The 24,021-nt window shown below is 35.4% G+C and overlaps 1 protein-coding gene across 8 annotated transcripts in view; it reads right to left on the bottom strand.

Annotated features, from left to right (window-relative positions):
* Positions 1-24,021, bottom strand: part of LRRIQ1 (leucine rich repeats and IQ motif containing 1) — a 207,889-nt gene that overhangs the window by 7,591 nt on the left and 176,277 nt on the right. For 5 of the 8 annotated variants that reach the window (XM_015539066.2, XM_015539067.2, XM_015539068.2 and 2 more), the window contains one exon: positions 14,887-15,007. In XM_015539066.2, the coding sequence (XP_015394552.1) occupies positions 14,887-15,007 (121 nt within the window). Of the gene's footprint in view, positions 1-222; positions 568-14,483; positions 15,008-16,030; positions 16,139-24,021 lie in introns of those variants that run through there. The other 3 variants (XM_015539070.2, XM_007085674.3, XM_042992827.1) reach the window with 3 other exon arrangements.

Below are 24,021 nucleotides of genomic sequence, written 5' to 3'. Positions count from 1 at the left end.
GATTTCAAATACAGAACAAGAAAAGTTAAAGTTGGTCATAATTGTTTATAAAGTCTTATGTTGACCTTCTTTTTATCTGGGCGAAAACATAACATCCATGGTGGACGATGGAAGTTTGAATCATTTAAAGGGGAATTATGACAGTCAATTTTTAGTTCCTACCCAATGAATTTTTGCAACAATTGGCATAGATAGTGGTATCATGCAGTTATTTTATTAGAAGATTTTGTACATAGAACACCGTCATACTAAATGGTATGTAGTATGCCAGGTAATTAAAAGTATTACTAAAGTGCACATATTTAACAATGTCTTCATTGTGCATTTAAAATCAGTAACATTTTTGTTTGAGCACAGTTATATTAGTTTTTACCATCAAAACTATTAGAAGTAGTATGTATCATTGCCCATGTTTTCTCATCACTCACTTGGCTCTTCAATTCTCTTGTCAGTTCACTCATAACTTCCCTCAAAATGTCACGTTGCAGGGGTTTAAGGGTCTGCTACGTCCCAGGGCCTTTTGTTCAGCACTTTATTTTGCCATCTCTTTCAATCCTCATTACAACTCTACAAGATACACATGACTCTCATTTTCAAAATGGGGAAATTAAGGCAACACTATTAAACTATTTGTCCAAAGGTATGTGGCAGTAACACAGTTGAAACTCGGCTTCATATGACTAAGATTTATTATAAAGAAGACAACATCATGTTTAATAGTCGGAAATAAACTATGCCTCTAGTGTAATAGTACCATAAAGAAAATCGTTAGGAGCAAATGTCAGATGGGAAGGAACTGTCCATTACCTGGAAATAAGGCCTATGGAACTATAAATGAATAAAATGTATCAATGAAAAGCAATACAATCTTCAATTTTCGTAAGTGAAGAAATACAAGAGAAAGATATTTCTATACCTGTAGACATATCTGTACTCACCTATATTTTCATATGATCTCATATGCCAAACAGCTTTTTTTTTAAATTTACAAATGACCAAAAGTTTTTTTCAGACTTTATCCTTCAGTTGTGACAATGTCTCTCTGCTTATGTAAAACTTATGTAAAACTTATGTAAAGTGTTACATGATTTGAGTACTCTGCTTACTCAACTAGTTTACTTTGTAAACTAGTTGTTACCAGAATTTTTGAAGTTGTTCAAAGAATACCCCATATTTGAGTTGATTTTAGCTGTAGTACATGAACATGTACTTTAATAAAGTAATGTTAATGAGTAGCATATCCTGTGAACTTTGCAAAATTTGATATGGATTACTAGAGATCATATGTTTTTTCAAGACAGTATATGAAGAAGATATATCAGAACGATGTAACGATCTAGATTTTTGAAAGGCCAGTTACAAGTAAAACCAATATGCTAATTAGTTGACAACTGAACCAAAACTTAATTTATTCTTTTCATATATAGTTTCAGTCTCTACTGAAAAACATGCAAGTAGGTACATGATTAAACGTAACTTTTACTCACCTTTTGACCACTCTATGTGACAAAAATTAATTTATATGTCAAACATTTTTAGACATTGAGTGAGAAAAATCCACTGATTTGTAAATTTGAGTTACACACGGTAAGGGATCAGTAGAAAGCAGAGCTGCTAAAGAGGTGAGACTGCTAACAAGAGATCTTCGGACTTTCAAAAAGGTGAAGTTTGAAGGGGATGCAGGTTCAGAGTGGGGTGGCGGAAGCCTTGCAAAGCAACAAGCTGACAAAGGTGCGGGGGGGGTGGTGGCAAATCCAGCAATGAAGTGTCAGTAATCAGTATTGTATCTTTAAATTAACATAAAATCATTTATAACTATACTTACAACTATTACTTCTGCTGTTTCACAGTTTGAAGACCATGCTTGTAACTAACTGAGTGGAAATGGTAACGTGTCAAGAATTAGGAGGTAAACTTCTGTTATGTATGTATGTATGTATCATCTATCTATCTATCTATCTATCTATCTATCTATCTATCTATCTTTTTTTGACCTGGTATTTTATGTAAAATTCTAAATTTATGATCTAAGTAAGAAGCTTGGTAATATGAAAGTGTTACATAATTATGATTTCCTCTTCCTTTAAAAATAAGAGACTCTATGATGGGGATGCTATTATTCTAGCCAGCAGATAAAAAAGCATGAATATCTCCACGTAGGTTTTGTTGGAAAATGTTCCCTAAATGGTTTTGAACAATAGGAGCTAGCCCATTACCAGAGCTATAATTTGCTAAAAAATACCAAGGGCCCCTAGTTTTGAGAGAACTGAATGACTCCCATTGTGTAGTCTATTTCAGGATATTCTTAGAAACAAGTGTAGTTACTCAGACTGACTTACTAAAGATAAGTTCCTAAGGAGGATAGCCTAGAGTAATCCATGTGTTTAAATTTAGAAGTGTCTCTTTGGAGAATATAATTATCTTTCTCACCCAGTCAAGTTTTCTTACTGTAGGAGTGGAGAAAGACAGCTGGTAACTACAGATGTGGGTCCTCTCATCTTAAAAATTAACACTGCAACTCCTTCACATATCTTTGCATTGGGTGGAGTTTGTTATTAATACTTTCAGAGAAAAACCAAAGCCATTTCACATAAGAGATATCGCTTGTACTTTTGAAATGACAAAATAATGACGTTTAATTTTTGAAAATAAACCTAGGCCTTACTTTTTTTTTCTTTTCCAAGTTTTTATTTAAATTCCTGTTCATTTACATACAGTGTAATATTGTTTCAGGAGTAGAATTCAGTGATTCATCACATACCACACCCAGCGCTCATCATAACAAGTGCCCTCCTTAATTCCCATTACCATTTAACCCATCCCCCTGCCCATCTCCCTCCATCAATTCTCAGTTTGTTCTCTGGTTTGCCTCTCTTTTTCCCCCCTAATGTTCATGCACCCCGATGTTTATAGCAGCAGATAGCCAAATTATGGAAAGAACCCAAATACCCATTGACTGATGAATGGATAAAGAAAATGTGGTATATACATACAACGGAATATTATTCAGCCATAAAAAAAGAATGAAATCCCACCATTTCCAAGATGTAGATGGAGCTAGAGAGTATTATGCTGAGCAAAATAAGTCAATCAGAGAAAGACAAATACCATAAGATTTCACTCCTATGTGGAATTTAAGCTTTGCTTCTTAAAACATTTGCTATATTAAGGTAGAGAAGCTGACCTGTGTTTTTAAAAAGTTAGAATTTTGATATTTAATTGAATGTGAAATTATCCCTATAACACAGAATCACATAGGACAGCCACAAATAACTTCCAAAGTACAATTCATTCAAGATGAATTTAAGATATTATCAATATTAACTCCATCTTCAAAAAGGGAACCCTTAATAAAAGGAGAATGCTTCTCTTTCCTTCTAGTTTTGGCCCATTAATATAGTAGAGTTCTCTTCAAAATATACTTCAGAAGAAACTATAGGCCTGGTTCTCTATTATATTCTGTGTGATAATAATCAGATTTAAAAGCAAGGCCATGGAGCACCTGGGTGGCTCAACTGGTTAAGCATCTGACTTCAGCTCAGGTCATGATCTCACAGTTTGTGGGTTCAAGCCCCACGTCGGGCTCTGTGCTGACAATTTAGAGCCCGAAGCCCTGCTTTAGATTCTGTGTCTCCCTCTCTCTCTGCTCCTCCCCCCACTCATACTGTGTCTCTCTCTCTCAAAAATAAACATTAAAAATATAAATAAATAAATAAATAAATAAATAAATAAATAAAAGCAAGGTCACCTTTAACACGTTATTACATGTATTTTTTACATTTTTATTTTATTATTTTATTTTTATTATTTATAAATGTTTATATATTTTTTTGAGAGAGCAAGTAGGGGAGGGCCAGAATAAGAGGGAGAGAGAGGATCCAAATTGGGGTCTGCACTGACAGCAGAGAGCTCAATGCAGGGCTCGAACTCAAGAACCGTGAATCACAACCTGAGCTAAAATCGGACGTTTAACTGACTGAGCCACCCAGGCTCTCCTGGTTTTTATTTATCAGACAGAGACAGAGTGAGTGGGGAAGGGACAGAGAGAGTGGGAGAGAGAATCCCAAGCAGGTTCTGTGCTGGAAGCACAGGTCTTGAACTCACAAAACTGAGATCATGACCTGAGCTGAAAACAGGAGTTGGACACTTACCAACCACGTCACGTCACCCAGGTACCCCTTTATATATATATATATATATATATATATATATATATATATATATATATATATAATTTTTAATTTATATATATAAAAATTTATATACACTTATATTTAAATTTATATATAAATTTATATATACTGTAAAATTATATATGTGTATATATACATATATACACATGTAATTTTAAATTTATTTTAGAGAGAGAGAACATGCATGAGTGAGGGAGGGGGGCAAAGGGAGAGAGAGAATCCTAAGCAGGCTCTACTCAGCATGGAGCCTGACATGGGTGACCCTGGGATCATGACCCACGACCCTGGGATCATGACCTGAGCCAAAATCAAGAGTCAAAAGCTCAACCACCCAGGTGCCCCTTTCACACAGTCTTATAAACTGAAAATCTGAAATTTCTCTTAAAGAGGACAGCTGCCTGACATGTTATTCCTATGTTTTTCTCATCGTAACATTTTACATTTATATAAAACATCATAGATTTTTACTAATTACTTTCAGGATAACCTATTCACATAAATTACCTTATAGCTATATATCTATACCTAGTTCCCTCTTTAGTGTCTTCAGTACTAAATTTACAAACAACTTCTTTCTAAAAGTAAACATCTAGCTAAGATTAAGCTAAAGATCATTTCCAAGTACATACTATGAAATGTTGACTGGGTTCTTCATAGGAAATTTTATTGGCTTGTTGGTTTTTTCTCATTTAAAAAATGTATTGGGACATCAAGATATCCATTACTAAGTCTTTATAGTAGAATATCCTTAAGCCAAGTTTTTATAGTAGGTATGCCGAGTTTCAGAATCACTTATGGCTTTTTGAAATTCAACTTCATTTTATGAAATAGCTGTCATTTCTCATAGATGACGGGCTTTTTTGATCTTTACTTAAAAAACATTTAAAGAAAACGTTTAATTTTTTTTTTCCATCTCAGCTGACTTTGTTTAGCTAAAGTAATTAGAGACAATTTGAAAACATTTGAAATCAGTCAGAAGCATTCTAGGGTGGAGAAAATTTTCAGTTACAAACAAGATTTTCACACTATAAAATATCAGAAATAATAGTTTCTGTTGCTTTTTTAATTGGGAAATTAGCATATACAAAGTTTTCTTGTTCTATTTGCAGAGTATGGAATTCTAAAGCTATCAGGACTCTTGGATTTCCTTTGTTTATTTTTATTCTTTTTCCCTCTTTTCCCACATGAGAGCAAAATAGATATTTATATATTCATCTAATTTTCCATGATACTTTTTAATGGACAAACCAAACCTGAAATATCTCTTCCAAGCTCACAAAAGCACATGTGTGAGAAATGGGATTCAGATTCAGATCTAGCCTACTCCAAATTTCTTTCCCTCGTTTCAGGCTGCCTTTTATCTACTAAATTTACAAAGGAGTTGTAAGTGACTTAATTAAGGTCACAGACAAGCTGGTAAGGAGCCACACCAGGACTCGAAATTTATTTCCCAGTCTCTTAACACATACTCTTACCAATACCACACAGTCTCTCACTGTGTTTAAAAACGGAACTGGCGTATTTATCATCTCTTACTTCTGGACTTCATAATTCCAGTTTAGTGAGGGCTATGCTACACTTTATTAAAGCCATCCGTTAGTTAATTATTTTCCCTAGTTAACCACATGGTTTCATAGGCTGGAAGTAGCCTATAAAACTTAGAGAAAAAGAATGATGGGACATCATTCTTTTAACAGTCTGAGGTCTTCTTATGCTTTTTCCTCAATTCTTCTCAATTGTGAAAATTTCCTAGCCTTAGAGGCCATGAGTAAAATAATACTAGGTCTTAATTTGGTCCAAGCTGTGACTCTCTCTTAAGGACAAGAATAGTGAGTCAAATTTACTTTTATAAAGATGTGTTTTATATATATACCTATAATTCATACACATATATAAGTTATTATATCTGGAGAGTAGTAATTCAGTGCATGCATATATGTCAGTTATCGATTTATAGGCGATGAATACACCCTTCATTATATGATTTGTGATAAAAGAATTTCTTTAAGCATTTCTCCTTTAAAGTGAGAAAAATGTTAAGCTTTCTGAACAGAGGGTGCTCAGGGGACACTGCCGGTTTTGCAGTTTCTGGCATAGGTGGGGGTGGAGTGGGCCTCGTGGGTTTCAGGACCTCTGATGCAGCCTGCCTGAGCCACAGGCCCAGAATAGGATTCCTCTGCAACCTGGCAGGTTCGCCCTAGGGATAAGCTGGGTGCTGTCCTCTCCATAGGGAAACCAAAGCTTGCTGTACCTCTGCCTTATCAAGACCCATTCTCACTGCATGCCTGTGCTACTGATTGCTCATTCCTTTCCCGACTCCTGCCCTCCAGAGAATCGCCTCTTATTTGCATGGTAACTCCAGACCAGCTTTGGTCTGGTCAAACCCGGGAACTTGTCTGCTATCTGGTGGCTGAACCACACCTTCTCCAACGAGGTCTGAACCGTTTCTAAGTTTGTCCTTCCTTGGGTGATCTCCCTCAGCCCTAGGGTACCACATAGGGTTTCCTTCTATTTCAATAGTTGATATGGATACTACTTTAGTATAGGTAACAATACTTAAACTTCACTGTTTAACCAACTGTATCATAGATGTCTCCTGATTGAACCCAGACTGTTATAATTTATATTTATATAAGTTATAAGCTCCATGAAGGCCATGATGCTCGGCACTCTCTCGCCTGTGTAATGTGCTGAGCCTTTAAGAGCACTCCATAATTTTTTTTTTTCAGTGAACAAGTAACAGGATTGGCTCCAGGTAGGTTGGATCCATGGGAATTTGCATCTCATGACTGAGTTGTTTGAAAGACCCACCTGGGAGGAAAACCTCACTTGTTTGGATAAATTGTACATACCAGGATTCTGGCCAGATTAGGTGCTCTTAGAAGCTTGGGCAGACACTGTTGAAGATCTACCAAACAATCAATCTTTTACCCTCCTTTTTTGTCAGTACAGCCTGCCTCCCACTATGGAGCAGGAAAATGACAAATACTCTCTTTCTAGCTCTTATCTCACATTTTCTGCTCCATAGTGGACCATAGCCAGTCAGTCAGTCAGTCAGTCATCCATAAATTCACTCATTATCCATACATTACAGGGCCTACTATATGCCAGGGAGCTCTTCTAGTTACCTAGGATACCACATTAAATTTCCTGACCTCCTGGAACATACATGCTAGTAGGGAAGAAGGAGAATAAACCGTAAAGATAAAAAACTAGTATGACATTGTTGTGGCCAACAAAATCTGAAAGAAAGTGTGTTTTGTACTACTGACAGAGATTTTTCTCCCCGCTAGAGACCAAGCCTTCAAAATTCTGGTTTCAGGTTGACTGAATTCACAATAGAGTGCTATTTATAATATATTACAACCTTTCTTTAATAGCAATAACCATTTATTACTAAAGTAAATCCCAGTAATAGCTGGCAAGGAACATTTTTCTGAGATTTTCTTCCCTTTTTTTTTCTTCTCCACCCCCCACCCTTGCCTTTTATTAAGCTGTTCCAGGTTCACAGCAAAATTCAGGGGAGGATACAGAGACTCTCCATATACCCCTTGCCCCCACACATGCATAGCCTCTCTAACAATATCCCCCCAATGCCTTTGTTATAACTGATGAACGTAGACTGACACAAAACAATCACCCAAAGTCCATAGTTTACATTACAATACACTCTTGGTTTTGTACAGTTTATGGGTTTAGGAAAAATGTATAATGAATGACATGTATTATTATGATGATATCACACAGAGTATTTTCGCTGCCCCTCAAATCCCCCGTGCTCAACCTGTTCATCTCCTCTCCCCTCCACCCCTAGCAACCTATGATACCTTCCATAGTTTTCCCTTTTCAAGTTGGAATCATACAGTACGTATAGCCTTTTAGATTGGCTTCTTTCACTCAGTAATATTCACTTAAATTTCCTCCATGTCTTTTCATGGTTTCATAGCTCATTTCTTTTGAGCACGAAATAACAGGCCATTATCTGGATGTACCACAGATTATTTAGACATTCACCTACCACAGGACAACTTGGTTGCTTCCCAATTTTGACAGTTATGAATAAAGCTGCTATAAACATCAATGTACAGGTGTTGTGTAGACATAAATTTTCAATTCCTTTGGGGTAAATATCAAGAAACACGAATGCTGGATGACATATTAATAGATGTTCAGTTTTGTAAGAAACCACCAAACTCTCTTCCAACATGGCTGTACCATTTTGCATTTCCACCAGCAAGGAATGAGTTCCTGTTGCTCCACATCCCTACCAGCATTTGGTATTGTAAGTGTTCTGGATTTTGGCCATTTTAATAGGTGTTTAGTGATATCTCATGGTTTTAATTTGCATTCCCCTTTATAGTATTAAAGGGATTTTGTTCTTTGTTTTCCTTCAATATTGTGCTGGCTCTTCTAGGTCTGTACCTCTCCATCTTTATGCTTTTTTATTGGCCTGTATAGTGCTTTGTACATTGTAAGCATATACGTGCTTGGATCATGATGCATGGTTTATATGATGACCCACCGATATAGGCAATAATGTTTAAGTACTTACTCAGTGAAGGATTAAAAATGCATATTATGTATATATACTGCAGCTAAATACCAAATTAGATATCCATATATATGTGCATATATACATAGAGAAATACATGAATATACACCATGCTAATAAGTCTTTACTTGCAAATTAAAAATTGTGGTAATGGAATGTGCTTAGAGTAAATTTGGAGTAAACTTTACTAGTAATCTTTGGAATCTACTTTTGTGTTAGCTATCACCTTTAGTCTCTATCTGCACATATTATTGGATATTGACATCTAGTAAACTATTTCACTTTTTACTTTTGATAACCAAAAATATTCTTTTTTAATAAAAACTGTAAAATTACTTTGCCAATATATTGGAGGCACTGTATAATTTAAAAGTGGCTCAGACTACATTTCTTCAACTGATCTTGAGCTTTCTAAAACATTAAGGTATTTTTAGAAATTGTTGTTAGTTACTCATTACCAGTAGGGTAGTCCAATTCCTCCACTTTACTTTTTTTAAAACTTATTTATTTAGGGGCACCTGGCTCAGTCAGTGAAGTGTCCAACTTCAGCTCAGGTCATAATCTTGTGGTCCGTGAGCTTGAGCCCCGTGTCAGGCTCTGTGCTGACAGCTCAGAGCCTAGAGCCTGCTTCAGATTCTGTCTCCCTCTCTCTCTCTGCCTCTCCCTAACTTATGCTCTCTCTCTCTCTCAAAAATGAATAAACGTTAAAAAATTTTAATTTTTTTAAATTTAGATTTGAGTTAGTTAACATACAGTGTAGTATTGGTTTCAGGAGTAGAACCCAGTGATTCATCACTTGCATGTAACACACCCAAGTGCACTCCTTAATGCCCATCACCCATTTAACCCATCCTCCCACCTACCACCCCTCCAGCAGGGGTGTCTTTCTCTGTCTGACTTATTACAATTAGTATAATGCACTCTAGTTCCATTCACATTGTTGCAAATGGTAAGATTTCAATCTTTTTGATCGCTGAGTAGTATTCCATTGGGTGGGTGTGTGTGTGTGTGTGTGTGTGTGTGTGTGTGTGTGTGTGTGTATTTATATACCACATCTTCTTTATCCATTCATAAGTAGATGGACATTTGGACTCTTACCATAATTTGACTACTGTAGATAGTGCTGCTATAAACATTGGGGTGCATGTGCCCCTTCAAATCAGCATTTTTGTATCTTTTGGCTAAATACCTAGTAGTGCAATTGCTGGGTTGTAGGGTAGTTCTATTTTTAATTTTTTGAGGGGCTTTTCAAACTTACCTGAACCTAGGCTTCATCTTTAATTCAATCTTATTTTGCATTACTTTACTATGTGCAAACTCTGGTCCAGAGAGACTCCTCAAAGTTCAATGAACATATATTCATATTTTATCTTTTACTTTTGTTAAGGTGACTTTCTTCCACTTCTTTCATTATTTACATCCCAAATGTCATTCTAGGTACAAATCAAATATTTTGCCTCCAAGAAGCCTTTCTCACACACTTTAATGATATTAGCTGCTTTGCTTGTAAAAAATAGGTTCTTTCATATTCAGAAAATTCAGTATCATATTAAAAGGGCTTACATCTCATAAGACTTTAGATATGCCTAAAGAAGAACTTGACTTTGGGCTGATTATGCACTATTATAGGGGTACTGTGGATCTTCAATCCCTGGCTAACTCTGAAAATGGAGTATGTCCTAGAAAGTGGAAAGATGATTAGGAAGAGGTATCTGAAAACCTAAACTAGGTGCATAGTGAGCAGTGATCGTTCAGCAGATGGCTCTTGAATGAATAAATAAGAACTACATTAATTGTGGTCTATTCTTACAATTCAGCTATTATATTTTAGTCCACGGAAGAATAAAAAGCAAAAAGATGGGTTCAAGTTTCTGCTTTTCCTTGCTAAGTTTTTTGGGCCAAGGCAAATTAAATAAAGTCTGAGACTTATTTATATTAGTTGTCAAAGATAAATAGTCATTATAAATAAGAAAAGATAATGAAAATAAATTTGTAAAGCTATAAATTACTACAGCAATAAAATTATTATTACTGCAATGCATCCTTTATCTTAAGCATTACGTGGAAAAATTAATTGAGAAAACCAAAATCTTTTAAGAAAACCAAATATTTTGTTTAAATATTGTCTAAATGAAGGAATTTATTTTCATACTCATTTTGTAAATGGCATTAAAAAAAATAAGAATGTGGGGTGCCTGGGTGGCTCAGTCGGTTAAGCGTCCGACTTCGGCTCAGGTCACGATCTCACTGTCCGTGAGTTCGAGCCCCGCGTCGGGCTCTGTGCTGACTGCTCAGAACCTGGAGCCTGTTTCAGATTCTGTGTCTCCCTCTCTCTCTGACCCTCCCCGTTCATGCTCTGTCTCTCCCTGTCTCAAAAATAAATAAAAACGTTAAAAAAAAAAAAAAAAGAATGTGACCTCTTACATCTTTTTTTAAACCATAAGGTAGGCTAGAAGTCCAAGTAGCAGAAGATTGCCTTGGCCTCTTTTAAGAAAGCAGTCAGGGGCGCCTGGTTGGCTCAGTCGGTTGAGTGTCCGACTTTGGCTCAGGTCATGATCTCTCAGTTTGTGACTTCGAGGCCCACATCAGGCTGACAGCTCAGAGCCTGAAGCCTGCTTCAGATTCTGTGTCTCCCTCTCCTCTGCCCCTCCCATGCTCATGCTCTTTCTCTCTCTGTCTCTCAATAATAAATAAACATTAAAAACAAAACAAAACAAAACAAAACAAAAAATAAAGCAGTCAGACCTAAAAGGGAAAGGAGAGAGAATTTAGGAAATTCTCTGACAGCATTGCTTAAGATGACTGTCATGAAGCTGGTTCTGGTATTATTTGACACAGGAAAGGAAGGCAATTCTACTTTAAAGTTGTTTAAAATTATGCAACAGCAACATAAGACAAAAACAATACAAACAGCAAGTATTTACTGTATGCTAGGAAATGTATCACATGCTTTACTTTATTTTTACTCATTTCTTCCCCACCAAACTCTATGAGATAAACACTGCTGTTCCCATCTTACAGATAGTCAACTTGTTCTTAGAGTTAAGATCACACAACTTATGTGTGATGGTGGAACTGGGATTTTAAACCTGAAATTATCTGATGCTACAGAATACATGTTACAAATATTATAGCAATATTGAGAGAGAAATATCTAGTTCAAAGGCTGAAAGAGTTTTATAGCTGCAGCCATAAACTACTCCTTAGCTTGGGCTTGCAAAGCTAAAAGAAATGCTTTAGTTTTAATAAGGTGATAAGTTTTTTAAGAGAGAGAGAAAAGCTTGAGGAAAAAAGAGCTTTCAAAATACCAAAGCTGAACGTGGTTGGCTCATGGCCATGGAGGCCTATTACCCAAGGATTTTGATGGTTAAAAGAGTTCTATGGATAATAGCCTACCCCAAGTGTTTTAGTTAAGTAACTATTAAGAGTAGGTTTCTTATAAGCTGAGCTAGTTAGCCCATGTGCCCAGATAATAGGCTACCCCAAGTGTTTTAGTTAAGTAACTATTAAGAGTAGGTTTCTTATAAGCTGAGCTAGTTAGCCCATGTGCCCAGTGACGTTAATATCTTACTTCAATTGATTTTTTTTTTATGGCTATGTTTAGGTGTCAATTATAAAGACTATTTATTAAGCCCTTGTTTTGTGCCTGATATTATTTTAAATGCTATACATTTTATCCTAACAATAACTCTTCAAGGTAGATACAGTAATTCTCTTCTCATTCCCGTTTTAAGGATGGGGAAATTGTCACGATACAATTCCAGGCAGACTGATGGTGGAGCCTACATTTCACCATTATATTATACAAATGTTGTAGTAAACTAGTAGCTACAATAACTCAGTATGTGCTATTTTATTCATAATAATTCTGTTATTTAATCAAAACTCTATTTTTCTAAAGTTGTTTGTCTTAATTGTCAGTGAACAGATTTAGTGATGAGTAGTGTTCGCTATAATGTTATTTACTGACAACTAATTGGAATCAGTGAGGATAGCCATATTACAGTTTGTTCTTTAGAGAATGTGTTGTTGAATCACTATATTGTACATCTGAAACTAATATAACGCTGTGTGGTAACTATCCTGGAATTAAGATTTTAAAAGAAAATAAGACTATTAAAAAAAAGAGGTTAAATCTATATAATGATCTCGTATTTTCTAGAATCTATGATTTGATGTCACATAAGTGAAAGGTAAAGCTAGAGGATTTTAGGATAGCTGCTGATTTATTGAGCTGTTCATGTTTTAATAGTCAGAAGATATATTATGAATAGAGACTTTGACAAGGCAATTTTTTTGGCTTTGTATTACTGCTCCAAAGTGATATATAATAAGTTCATACTATGCAGTACTTAAAATCAAGATAGCATTTATTATTATGTGTGACACAGGTTGATTACCTCTGAAATGTTGTATCTATTTTGAAATTTGATGTAACAGATTATGTTAATGCAAAAATTTTATATTAGATCAATAATATAATTTTACTTAGTTAATAAACCTAAAATATTTCTTTCTTTTTTAAATTTTTTTTTAACGTTTTATTTATTTTTGAGACAGAGAGAGACAGAGCATGAACGGTGGAGGGGCAGAGAGAGAGGGAGACACAGAATCAGAGGCAGGCTCCAGGCTCTGAGCCATCAGCCCAGAGCCGGACGTGGGGCTCGAACTCACGGACCGCGAGATCGTGACCTGAGCTGAAGTCGGACGCTTAACCGACTGAGCCACCCAGGCGCCCCAATTTCTTTCTTAACCATATTGACTAGAACCTTTGTGACCAGATTCTATAATGAAGTAAAGAAAATTCAGGCATTCTAAGAACTTTGAATCCTGGAAAATAGTTTTAAATTAGATATATTGAAATCATTATTTCAAAACCAAATTAAAATTTACCAAAATGAACTTGCATATGTTAATGGATTTAAATGACTGGACTCTAATAATGCCATGTACCTGGATAAAAAGTGAAAGAGAATCATTTTTAAGCTTTTGTTTGTCTGTAGAGCACCACCTGGATCGTTGAGTTTTTCACATTCAATCAAGTATTGATTTTGCATCTATAAAACTATTGTACTAGTGAGCAATAAAACTTTTTCAAGAAAAACTTAATGCTTATAATGAAGTATGAGTTAATGTGTGGACTTCTGAGGTTTACTATACTTTGGGGAAATTAAAAAAATATGATATCTAAATAAAACATATTTTATACTAATATACTAAAACATTTTAGAAGATATTTCAAAATCTCTATGGTATATGAAGAGTTTGAAAAAATTAGACTTTATTATTACAAGATATAGATATTTTTAAATGCTTATTTTTTTTCAGTTAATAACTGTACTGCAGCTCTTGTTGAAATCATGATATTGAAGGTAACAGATGGGTGTGTCAAGTTAACAAATGTAAAAATTCATCATTAATAAATGTGAACTGTTATCTATTCAACAGAAATAGGCTCGAGGGGCACCTGGGTGGCTCAGTCGGTTGAGCATCCTACTTCAGCTCAGATCCTGATTTCACAGCTCGTGGGTTCGAGCCCCGCGTCGGGCTCTGTGCTGACAGCTCAGAGCCTGGAGCCTGCTTCAGATTCTGTTCTGCTCATGCTCTGTCTCTCTCTCTCTCAAAAATCAATAAACATTAAAAAAAAGAAAAGAAAAAGAAAGAAATAGTGTCCAAAGCATGGTTTTGACAGTTTTGATAATATTATTATCTAAAAGTCTGTTATTTTTAAAAGTTTCCTTTAAAAGTTAAGGTGACCTATAACATCTCTTATATCAGTGACAAAAGGCCAAAATACACTACTTTGATATATAAATCCAACTTTTTGCAATTAGCCTAAAAGTTCTTTTAGAGCTAAATGATCAAACAATTCAATATATTCATGGGAAGTGAGGAAAGTAGAACATGGAGTCACAGAATTATAATTAAAATAAAAATTGATGCCGTTAATTTTAGAAATGATTTAATTTGGTTTATATCAAAAGAAGACATTTAAAGAAAGAAAAACTTCCAATACACACTTTCAGGCAGTTCTGGCTGCTGGCAGCCTACCCCTTATCTAAAACAGAATGCTTGTTGGCATTATGTTCCATCAATTCGTTTGTGATTTCTAAATTAATTCTGAAGGAAACCACAACTTACTTGAAGATCCCGCTGAGTGTCTGTGTGCCTGATTTTTTTTTTCTCTCTTTACAGACAAAGCACTTCCACTGGTCATGGAAAAAAGGTCTAAATCCGTGTCTTCTCTGCTTACAAGTCTTGCCTGGGAGCAATGGGAGAGAATGTATACAATCATGAAACAAAATATGGCATTTTCTGAATGCAGCTCACATTACCCCAAATAAACAAACAGGCTCTGTCAAACAACCTTCTTCAAAATGATACCACAATCCTTTACTGGTGCCCAGGCAGAACAAATGCACTATGTCAAAGCATTTCTTGCAAATAAGAGCCGATTTTAAAATTGAGGTTTGCTATTTGAGTCTGTACAACAAAAGAAAACATTTTAGTACAGTAATTTTGATGAAAATCAATCTTAAAGGCAACTGGTGAAACTTGAAACAGCTTAACATCACTTATTTACCAAGTATATTATTTAATTCTTAATTGAATGTTAGAAATGTCAGATTGGATTATTTTCTGCAATATTTGTATTTCACCAGTTATAAGTATTAGTCTTCTCAATAATATTCCTCAAAATGCCTTTCATTCCATAGTTGTATACTACAAAGTCATAAAAGATCTCTGCCTTCTCGTTAAAACTATTACTAAGGTAAAAATATTATGCAGTAAGGCTAATTTAAGGGTAATTAATATATAGAAATTTCAAGATATATTATTTTAAGGACATAGAATTAAATAATTTATTTCATCTAAAATTACCATTTGAACTTTTATTACTACCTTGGACTGAACCTAACAGTTGAAAGAATCACTTCTTGCCTATAGAATATTATTTTACATAATGTCTAATATTATTAAGTACAGATTTATCAGGATACAGCCCTGAAGTAAGGGAAAATGCCATGATGGAAAGGAAAGCAGCCTCAAAATAACTAGGATTTAACCCAAACCACAAGATGCTTGAACTCCTATGAGAAAGCATTGTCCTTAATGTTTGATGTGAGACAAATTTAAATAGAGCAAACTAATATCATAAAACCATCACTGTGCTTAAAAAGCTATCCTCATATAATGGGCTACAAAATCTCATGAAAATAGAATCTAAAGATCATTCTCTTTCAAATTCAGATCTTTTTACTTTTCCTTTACATACCCCTCCCAACTTCTTCGCACTCTCATGTGCATGAATAGACACCATTCTATGTCAGTCACTTTTTGATGTACCCGGCTAAGTGATACAATTGCATTGTCAAAAGACCACAGTAGAAAACTGTTGCAAAATGAAATAAATAACAATTGGCTTCTAATTTATACCTGTGATTGGTATGAAAAATATTATACATTCTTTCTAAATTTATTTCAATTAGTGTACAAAAGTATGTATCTAATATTTCCATTAGTATAGCTCCATCAGTACTAAGACTTAGAAAGAACCAGTCATAGGGCACCTGGGTGGCTCTGTCAGTTAAGTGGCTGCCTTCGGCTCAGGTCATGATTTCCCGGTTTGTGGGTTCGAGATCCACATCATCAGGCTCTCTGCTGTCTGCGTGGAGCCTGCTTTGAATCCTCTGTCCCCCTTTCTCTATGCCTCTCCCCCACTTGTTCTTTCCCTCTCTTTCTTTCTCTCTCAAAAATAAACAAATAAAACTTTACTAAAAAAAAGAACCAGTTAGGAATAAGGGGGAAGTACCAATGCAATACTACAGTTCTGGTGAGATCAGTTAAAAAACAAGGAAAAACATGTTAACCACTTAAGGACCCTCCTGCTAGCTAAGGAGGCTTTAACTACAAGATTCAAGATTTTAAAACCAGGTTTTCTTTGCTTCAATTTGATGACATAATTTCACATACCTATTTAGAAAGTAGAAATACCCCCTCCTAAACACTAAAAAAAAAAATTAAAAAAAAAAAAAAGGCTCAGTTGGTTGAGCGTCCGACTTCAACTTAGGTCATGATCTCACGGTTCGTGAGTTCGAGCCCTGTGTCAGGCTTTGTGCTGACAACTCGGAGCCTGGAGCCTGTTTCGGATTCTGTGTCTCCCTCTCTCTTTCTGCCCCTCCCCTGATCTCTCTCTCTCTCAAAAATATATAACTTTAAAAAAATTAAAAGAAAAAAGAAATCGTACCCATCCTCCAAATATGATCATACCTACATGTCAAGAAAATATGTGTGAACACATGCCTTCCATAAATCCCATTACCATCTAACCATTAACACCCAAAAGATTGTTTCTTCCAAAGAAGAAAACAATTAATGTCAGTTACTAACTGGGTCAGATTATAACAAGGAATCAAATTTAGAAGTGAAACTTAACAGGAATACACAATTTCACAATAGTGCCACGTGGCAGCTTAAAATACAAACCCATGTTTTATAAAGGGGTTAGTGAAAGGTCCAGCAGTGCATCTGAGAGCCACATATGCATTAATATTCAGATTCTCTTTCTGAAAACATTGCCTTTTAAATTGAACATTATTCTTCCTTTAACTGACCTTTATTATTTCTCTATTTATTTTCTTCTATATCATGCAGAATGGATATACTTAAAAACTGAATATGACTGCCCATGATTTTCTTATTCTACAAAAAAAATGTATACTTAATTCTAAAACACTGTAATATTAGACACTTTGTATGGTTATAACACAATGAACTGTTTTGAGTCAAGGTTAGATAAGAATATTCTTATGTGCAATTCAATGGCAAATATTTTTTAAATAGTAATTTTGCAAAACTCTCATACGTCTTTGTTTTCTGAACTGGGTGCATTTATGTGGCCCCTACCTGCAAGATTTGTAACATTTTTTTCTCCATATTTTCACAATAAAATGAGGAGCATGAATATTTGAACATGACTTTTAAAAAAAATTAATGATGTTTATTTTTGAGAGAGAGACAGAGACAGAGCACAAGCGGGAAAGGGGCAGAGAGAGAGGGAGACACAGGCTCCAGGCTCTGAGCTGTCAGCACAGAGCCGGACATGGGGCTCAAACTCAAGAACAGTGAGATCATGACCTGAGCCAAAGTCCAATGCTTAACAGGCTGAGTAACCCAGGAGCTCCTTTTGAACACTACTTCTAAGCATCTGGAGCCTGATTCACCTCCAACTCATGCAAATTAATTACAAACAGAGAATCTCTCACATCTAATAAAGAACAGGGAATTCCTCTTTCTTCTTTTTTTCATAAACAATATTTTATTAAATATTTATTTTTAACATATTATAAGTTAAGACATACTAAACTGCACACATAAAAATATTTTTTCCTTATTATCTAGATGTTAAGTTTATTTATTTTGAGAGAGACAGAGGCAGCACAAGTGGGGGAGGGGCAGAGAGAGAAGGAGAGAGAATGCCAAGCAAACTCTGAGTTGTCAATGCAGAGTCTCATGTGGAGCTTGAACCTGTGAAACCATGAGACCATGACCTGAACCGAAACAGAGAGTCAGAGGCTCAACCAACTGAGCCACCCAGGCACCCCTAGATCATTTTTTAAAAGAGAAATAAGGGTGCTCAGTCAGTTAAGTGTGTGGCTCTTGATTTTGGCTCAGGTCATGATCTCAGGGTTCATGAGATGGAGCCCACATTATCAGTGCCTGCTATCAGAGAGCCTGCTTGGGATTCTCGTTCTTCTCTCTCTCTGCTCCTCCCCCTGCTAGCTCTCTCTGTCTCTCTCTGTCTCTCTCTCTCTCTCTCTCTCTCTCTCTCAAAATAAATAAATAAATAAATATTTTTTTAAATAACATAACAAGAGATATAAAATTTATTTTTTTAAGTTTATTTTGAGAGAGAGATAGCAAATGGGGGAGGGGAAGAGAGAGAGGGGGACAGAATTCTAAGCAGGCTCCACACTGTCAGCACAGAGCCCAATGTGGGACTCAAACCCACAAACTGTTAGATTATGACCTGAGCTGATATCGTCAGCTGCTTAGCTGACTAAGCCACCCCAAGAGAAATAAAATATATAAAGCAAAGTTCACTTATAACCTATCTTATAAAAGTATTCAAAAATTTTAGAATATTATTTTCTGCAACTTGCTTATTTTTCACTATTATATTTGTAAGATCTAGATTTGGTTCATTTATTTTACCCCTCCATTTATAGACATTATCATAATTGCACAAACCCCCTTTCTCATATGAGGCAGAGGCCTCATTATATAACATATGTGGGCATGGAAGACACTTTAAATGGTTTATACAGCTATAATTTACATGTAATGAAAGGCACAGACTTTAAACATGAAGCTCAATCATTTTCAAAATTTTTATGTTGAAGTAACTTAAAATTCCTACAGAAGTTGTAAAAATTGGTACTGAGAGTTCCCTGTATAACTTCCAGCCAGTTTGCCCAATGATATATAAGCAAGGGGGATTCATAAAACCAGGAAATTTACGTTGGTACCATACCATTACTAAACCACAGACCTTATGAAGATATTAATATTAATATTATATAGTCACTTTAACAATTTTCCTAGTGATTAACAATGTTTAACATCTTTTCATGTGCTTATTTCTCTCTAAAAAGCCTCTTAGATGAAGTATCTATTCAAGCCCTTTATTCGTTTTCTAATTACACTGTTCAATTTAATTATTTTTTACAGATGACTACCATGATGGTTAATTTCACTTAACGACTTGACTAGGCCATATAGTACCTAGACAATTGGTTAATCATTACTTCTGAATGTGTCTGTGAGGGTGCTTCTGGATGATGTTAGCATATGAATGGGTGGACAAAGTATACCAGATTGTCCTCTCTGGCATCACCTAATCCACTGAGGGCCTAAATAGGACAGAAAAGCGGAGGAAGGGAGAATTCACTCTCTCTGTTTGACAGATGGAGCTGGACTGTCTGTCTTCTCTTGAGACCAGAACTTACACAATTGGCATGTCTGGTTCTTAGGCCTTTAAACTTGGACTGGATCTGACACTATCAGCCCTTTGAGCCATCAGGCATATAGACTTAGACTAGAACCTATACCATCGGTTCTCCTGGTTCTCAGGCCTTCAGCTCCGACTGGAACTATGCTCCCAGACTCTCCTGGCTCTCCAGCATGCAGCCCATGGGACTTCTTAGCCACTATAATCAAATGAACTAGTTCCTTATAATAAATTATATGTAATTTATTATATTATTAAATAATAGTATTTATTATTATTATAATAAATAATATATAATCTATTATAATAAATACAGAATATATCTATAAATTCCAGAGGGTCAATGTTGTAAGTTTCAGGCCAAGTCTGAAAGTCTTGAAATCAGGTAGTGTGACACTTCTTACTGTTCTTTTTCAAGATTGCTTTGGCTATTATAGGTTCTATATACACAGACAAAGAGATTTTAAATATGAATTTACATATTAGATATAGGCAAATATAGATATAGATATAGATATAGATATGGATATAGGTATCTTATTGATTCTGTTTCTCTGATGACCCCTGACTAATGTAACTACCAAATGCTTCCTTCATACCTCTTTCCAGTAATTTATCCTCAGAAGCAGCAACTGTTCTGATTTCTTTCACCATGGACAGGTTAGTTTTCTCTGCTCTTGAACTTAATATAAATACAATCATACAGTATATACTCTTAACGTGTCTGGCTTTTTTCACTCACTATATTGTTTTCGGTATTCACTTATGTTGCTGTATGTATCAGGAGATGAAAATACCTTGCTGTTTTCTTTGATGAGTTTTATAGTTAACATTTTTTAAATGTTAATTCATTTTTGAGAAAGGGAGAGAGACAGAGTGCAAGCAGGGAAAGAGCAGAGAGAGAGGGAGACACAGAATCCGAAGCGAGCTCCAGGCTCCAAGCTATCAGCACAGAGCCCGATGTGGGACTCGAACTCATGAACCACGAGATCACGACCTGAGCTGAAGTTGGATGCTTAACCAATGGAGCTACCCAGGTGCCCAGAGAAGTTTTATAATTTTAGCATTTACATCTAGGCCCATAATTCACCTCAAATTGTTTTTTTGTTTCTTTCTTTTTTTTTCTTTTTTTTAACGTTTATTTATTTTTGAGACAGAGAGAAACAGAGCATGAGCAGGGGGAGGGTCAGACACAGAATCTGAAACAGGCTCCAGGCTCTGAGCTGTCAGCACAGAGCCCAACGCGGGGCTCGAACTCATGGACCGCGAGATCATGACCTGAGCCTAAGTCGGCCGCTTAACCGACTGAGCCACCCAGGCGCCCCTCAAATTGGTTTTTAAAGTGTGAAGTAGCAATCAAGATTCATATTCCTTGTAGATATACAGGGGTCCAGCACTATTTGTTGAGAAAAGTATTATTTTTTCCCTCTGTTAATTGCTTTAGTACCTTTAAGCAAAATCAACTAACCTTGTAAGTGTGGTATTTTCGGGACTATTATTTTCTATTAATTGATTTTTCTGTCTTTATTCACATAACAGATAGTCTTGATTACTGGGACTTTATAGAAAGTCTTGAGATCAGGTACTGTGAGTCTTATTTTTCAAGACTGTATTGACTATTGTAGGTCTTTCGCATTTCCACATTTTATAATTTGTCCATTTCTACTAAAAATCTTTCTAAGAGTCTACTGAATTTATAGATCGTTGAGAATTGACATCTTACAATTTGAATCTATGCATGAGTGTGGTATATTTTTTTGAAATTTTTAAAGCAATATTTGGTGGTTACCATTATAGGATCTTTGAACATCTTAATGTTAACATTTATTCTTAAATATTTTATGTTTTTACATTGTGGTAAATAGAATATATTTTTTTAATTTTTAAAATCTTTATTTGTTTATTTTAAGAGTGAGAGAGAGCACAAGTCGGGGTTGGGGTAGAGAGAGAGGGAGAGAGAGAATTCCAAGCAGCCTCTGTGCTGTCAGCTTACAGTCCAACATGGGGCTCAAACTCACAACCCATGAGATTGTGACCTTAGCTGAAATTGCTTAACTGACTGAGCCACCCAGGCATCCCGGTAAATAGACTATTTTTAAGTAAAGTTTTCTAAAGTTTGCTGCTAATATCTGATAGAGCATACAAGGAACTATTTTAATAAATTCTGACAGATTTCTTTACAAAATAACTGTACCAGCTTTTATTTTCATGAGCTGTACATCAGTGTCTCCACATCATTAATAGCACTTTGCATTACCCAACATTCTAATGTTTGCCATTCTGATGAGGATAGTCATGCAACTTCTTAGTTTTAATTTTTATCTCTCTGGTCATATAACTGAGCACCTCTTTATGTACATTTATGCATTTAGGCATAAACTCTGTAAACTGTCTATATACACATTTTCTATTGTATGTATATACTTTTTTTCATTAGGTTACCTGACTTTATATTGTTTACTTGCAGAAGCTTACTTTTTATATGGATATTAAGCTATTGTTACTTTTAGGCACTGAAAATAGTTTGTCCATATCTGTAATCTGTCTGTTAACTTTTTCCATAAAATCTTTCATAGGAAGTAATATTTAATTTAACATAGTCAAGTCAATCAATTTTATTTGCCATATAATTTGTATCATTTGTATCTTTTAAAAGAGTCTTTATTTACTGATAAGTTGCAAATATATTCTTAATTATTTTATTTGGTCAGTTTTATAACTTCACTTTTCACATTTGAGACTTCAAATCTTCTAAATTCCATTTGAATATGGTTTATGTTCCATTTGAATATGGTTTCTTAATGCTAATTTACTGAATTCTGTGTACTAAAAATTTTGAACTTTCTCATCTTTATCATATATTTTTCTATACAGTCACAGGTCTACTTCTAAACTATTTATATCCATTGGTATATTTGTACCATAAAGTTTAGTTTTATATTAAGTCTTTATATCTTGTGATGCAAGTTAGCTTTCCTTTTTCAAAGTTGATTTACATAACATTGGGCTGTTATTCATCAATACGCATTTTAGAATGAGATTCTTCAGGGGCATCTGGGTGGCTCAGTTGGTTGAGTGACCAACTTTAGCTCAGGTCATGATCTCCCAGTTGATAAGTTCGAGTCCTGCGTCACTATCTGTGCTGACAGCTCAGAGCCTGGAGCCTGCTGTGGATTCTGTGTCTCCCTCTCGCTCTCTGCCCTCCCTGCTCATGCTCTGTCTCCCTCTCTGTCTCAAAAATAAATAAACATTAGGGAAAAAAAATCTGTAGAATGAGATTTTTCAGCTTCCTAAAACAAGCAGCTCTACAGATTTGCAAATTGATAGATTTGCAATTTTATAGATTTATTTGGAGACAGTTGACACATTTTAGGTGCTAAGTTGTTGCATCTATGGATGATAAACTTGGTCAGTATACTGGGTATTATCATATCTCACATGTAACAACTGAATCAGATTCTTCCAGTTGCTGAGAAAGTTGAAGCCTATGGGCTCTCAGCTGAATACGTCTCTGGAAATTGTCCTTAGCTAAAGATGGTTGCCCTGCCTAAGCCAAAGCCTCTTCTGAGGAGATGCAGTAGCGTAAAAGCCTGATCTTCTTACCTCATATGCTAACACAATTTAAAAGGGCCTTCTTACCACTGGGGCTCCCTTCTCCTGCTGCAACTCTATTGCATTTTATCTTTTCCCTCTGCTCAATCCTGTTTCTTTCACCACTCAAGGGAGTCGTTTCTGAAAGCCTTCCCCAACGAATGTCCTGCACTCAAATACAAGAATCTCAGAATATGTTTTCTGGGGGAACTAAGACCACCTTCTGCAGAAAAATCCTGGAGTTTTGGGGGAATAAACTTAATTAGCAATTGTCTAAATCTATGACATGCCTTCTGATATGTATTTGGAAATAAGTAAAGTGATATCTTGTTTTCATTTTTCTCAATCCTGTCTGCCACATAAAATGCTTTGATCTTGTTTGGAAGACAGAGATGTTACTTATTAGCTTCCTCAAAACCCAGAATTTGAGTATTGGATTATATCGCATTATTTCTCCTGAAAGTTAGTAAAGAGTATTTTGGATAATATTTATATCAATCTTTATTATTAAGAAGTAATTCCACTGCCTTTTGGTATGAATTAGTTCTGCTATAATGTCAGCTGTCAATCTAATTACTATTCCTCTGTAGATCATCTTTCAATTCACTAAGTCTCTCTTTCATGGTGTCCAGTGCAGAGTTTATTTCAATGGTAATATTTTATATATTCAGAAT

Source organism: Panthera tigris, chromosome B4 (genome assembly GCF_018350195.1).
Source record: "Panthera tigris isolate Pti1 chromosome B4, P.tigris_Pti1_mat1.1, whole genome shotgun sequence".
Taxonomy (NCBI): Eukaryota; Metazoa; Chordata; class Mammalia; order Carnivora; family Felidae; genus Panthera; species Panthera tigris.
The sequence above is the reverse complement of the archived record's forward strand: the minus strand, read 5'-3'. Positions and strand labels throughout refer to the sequence as shown.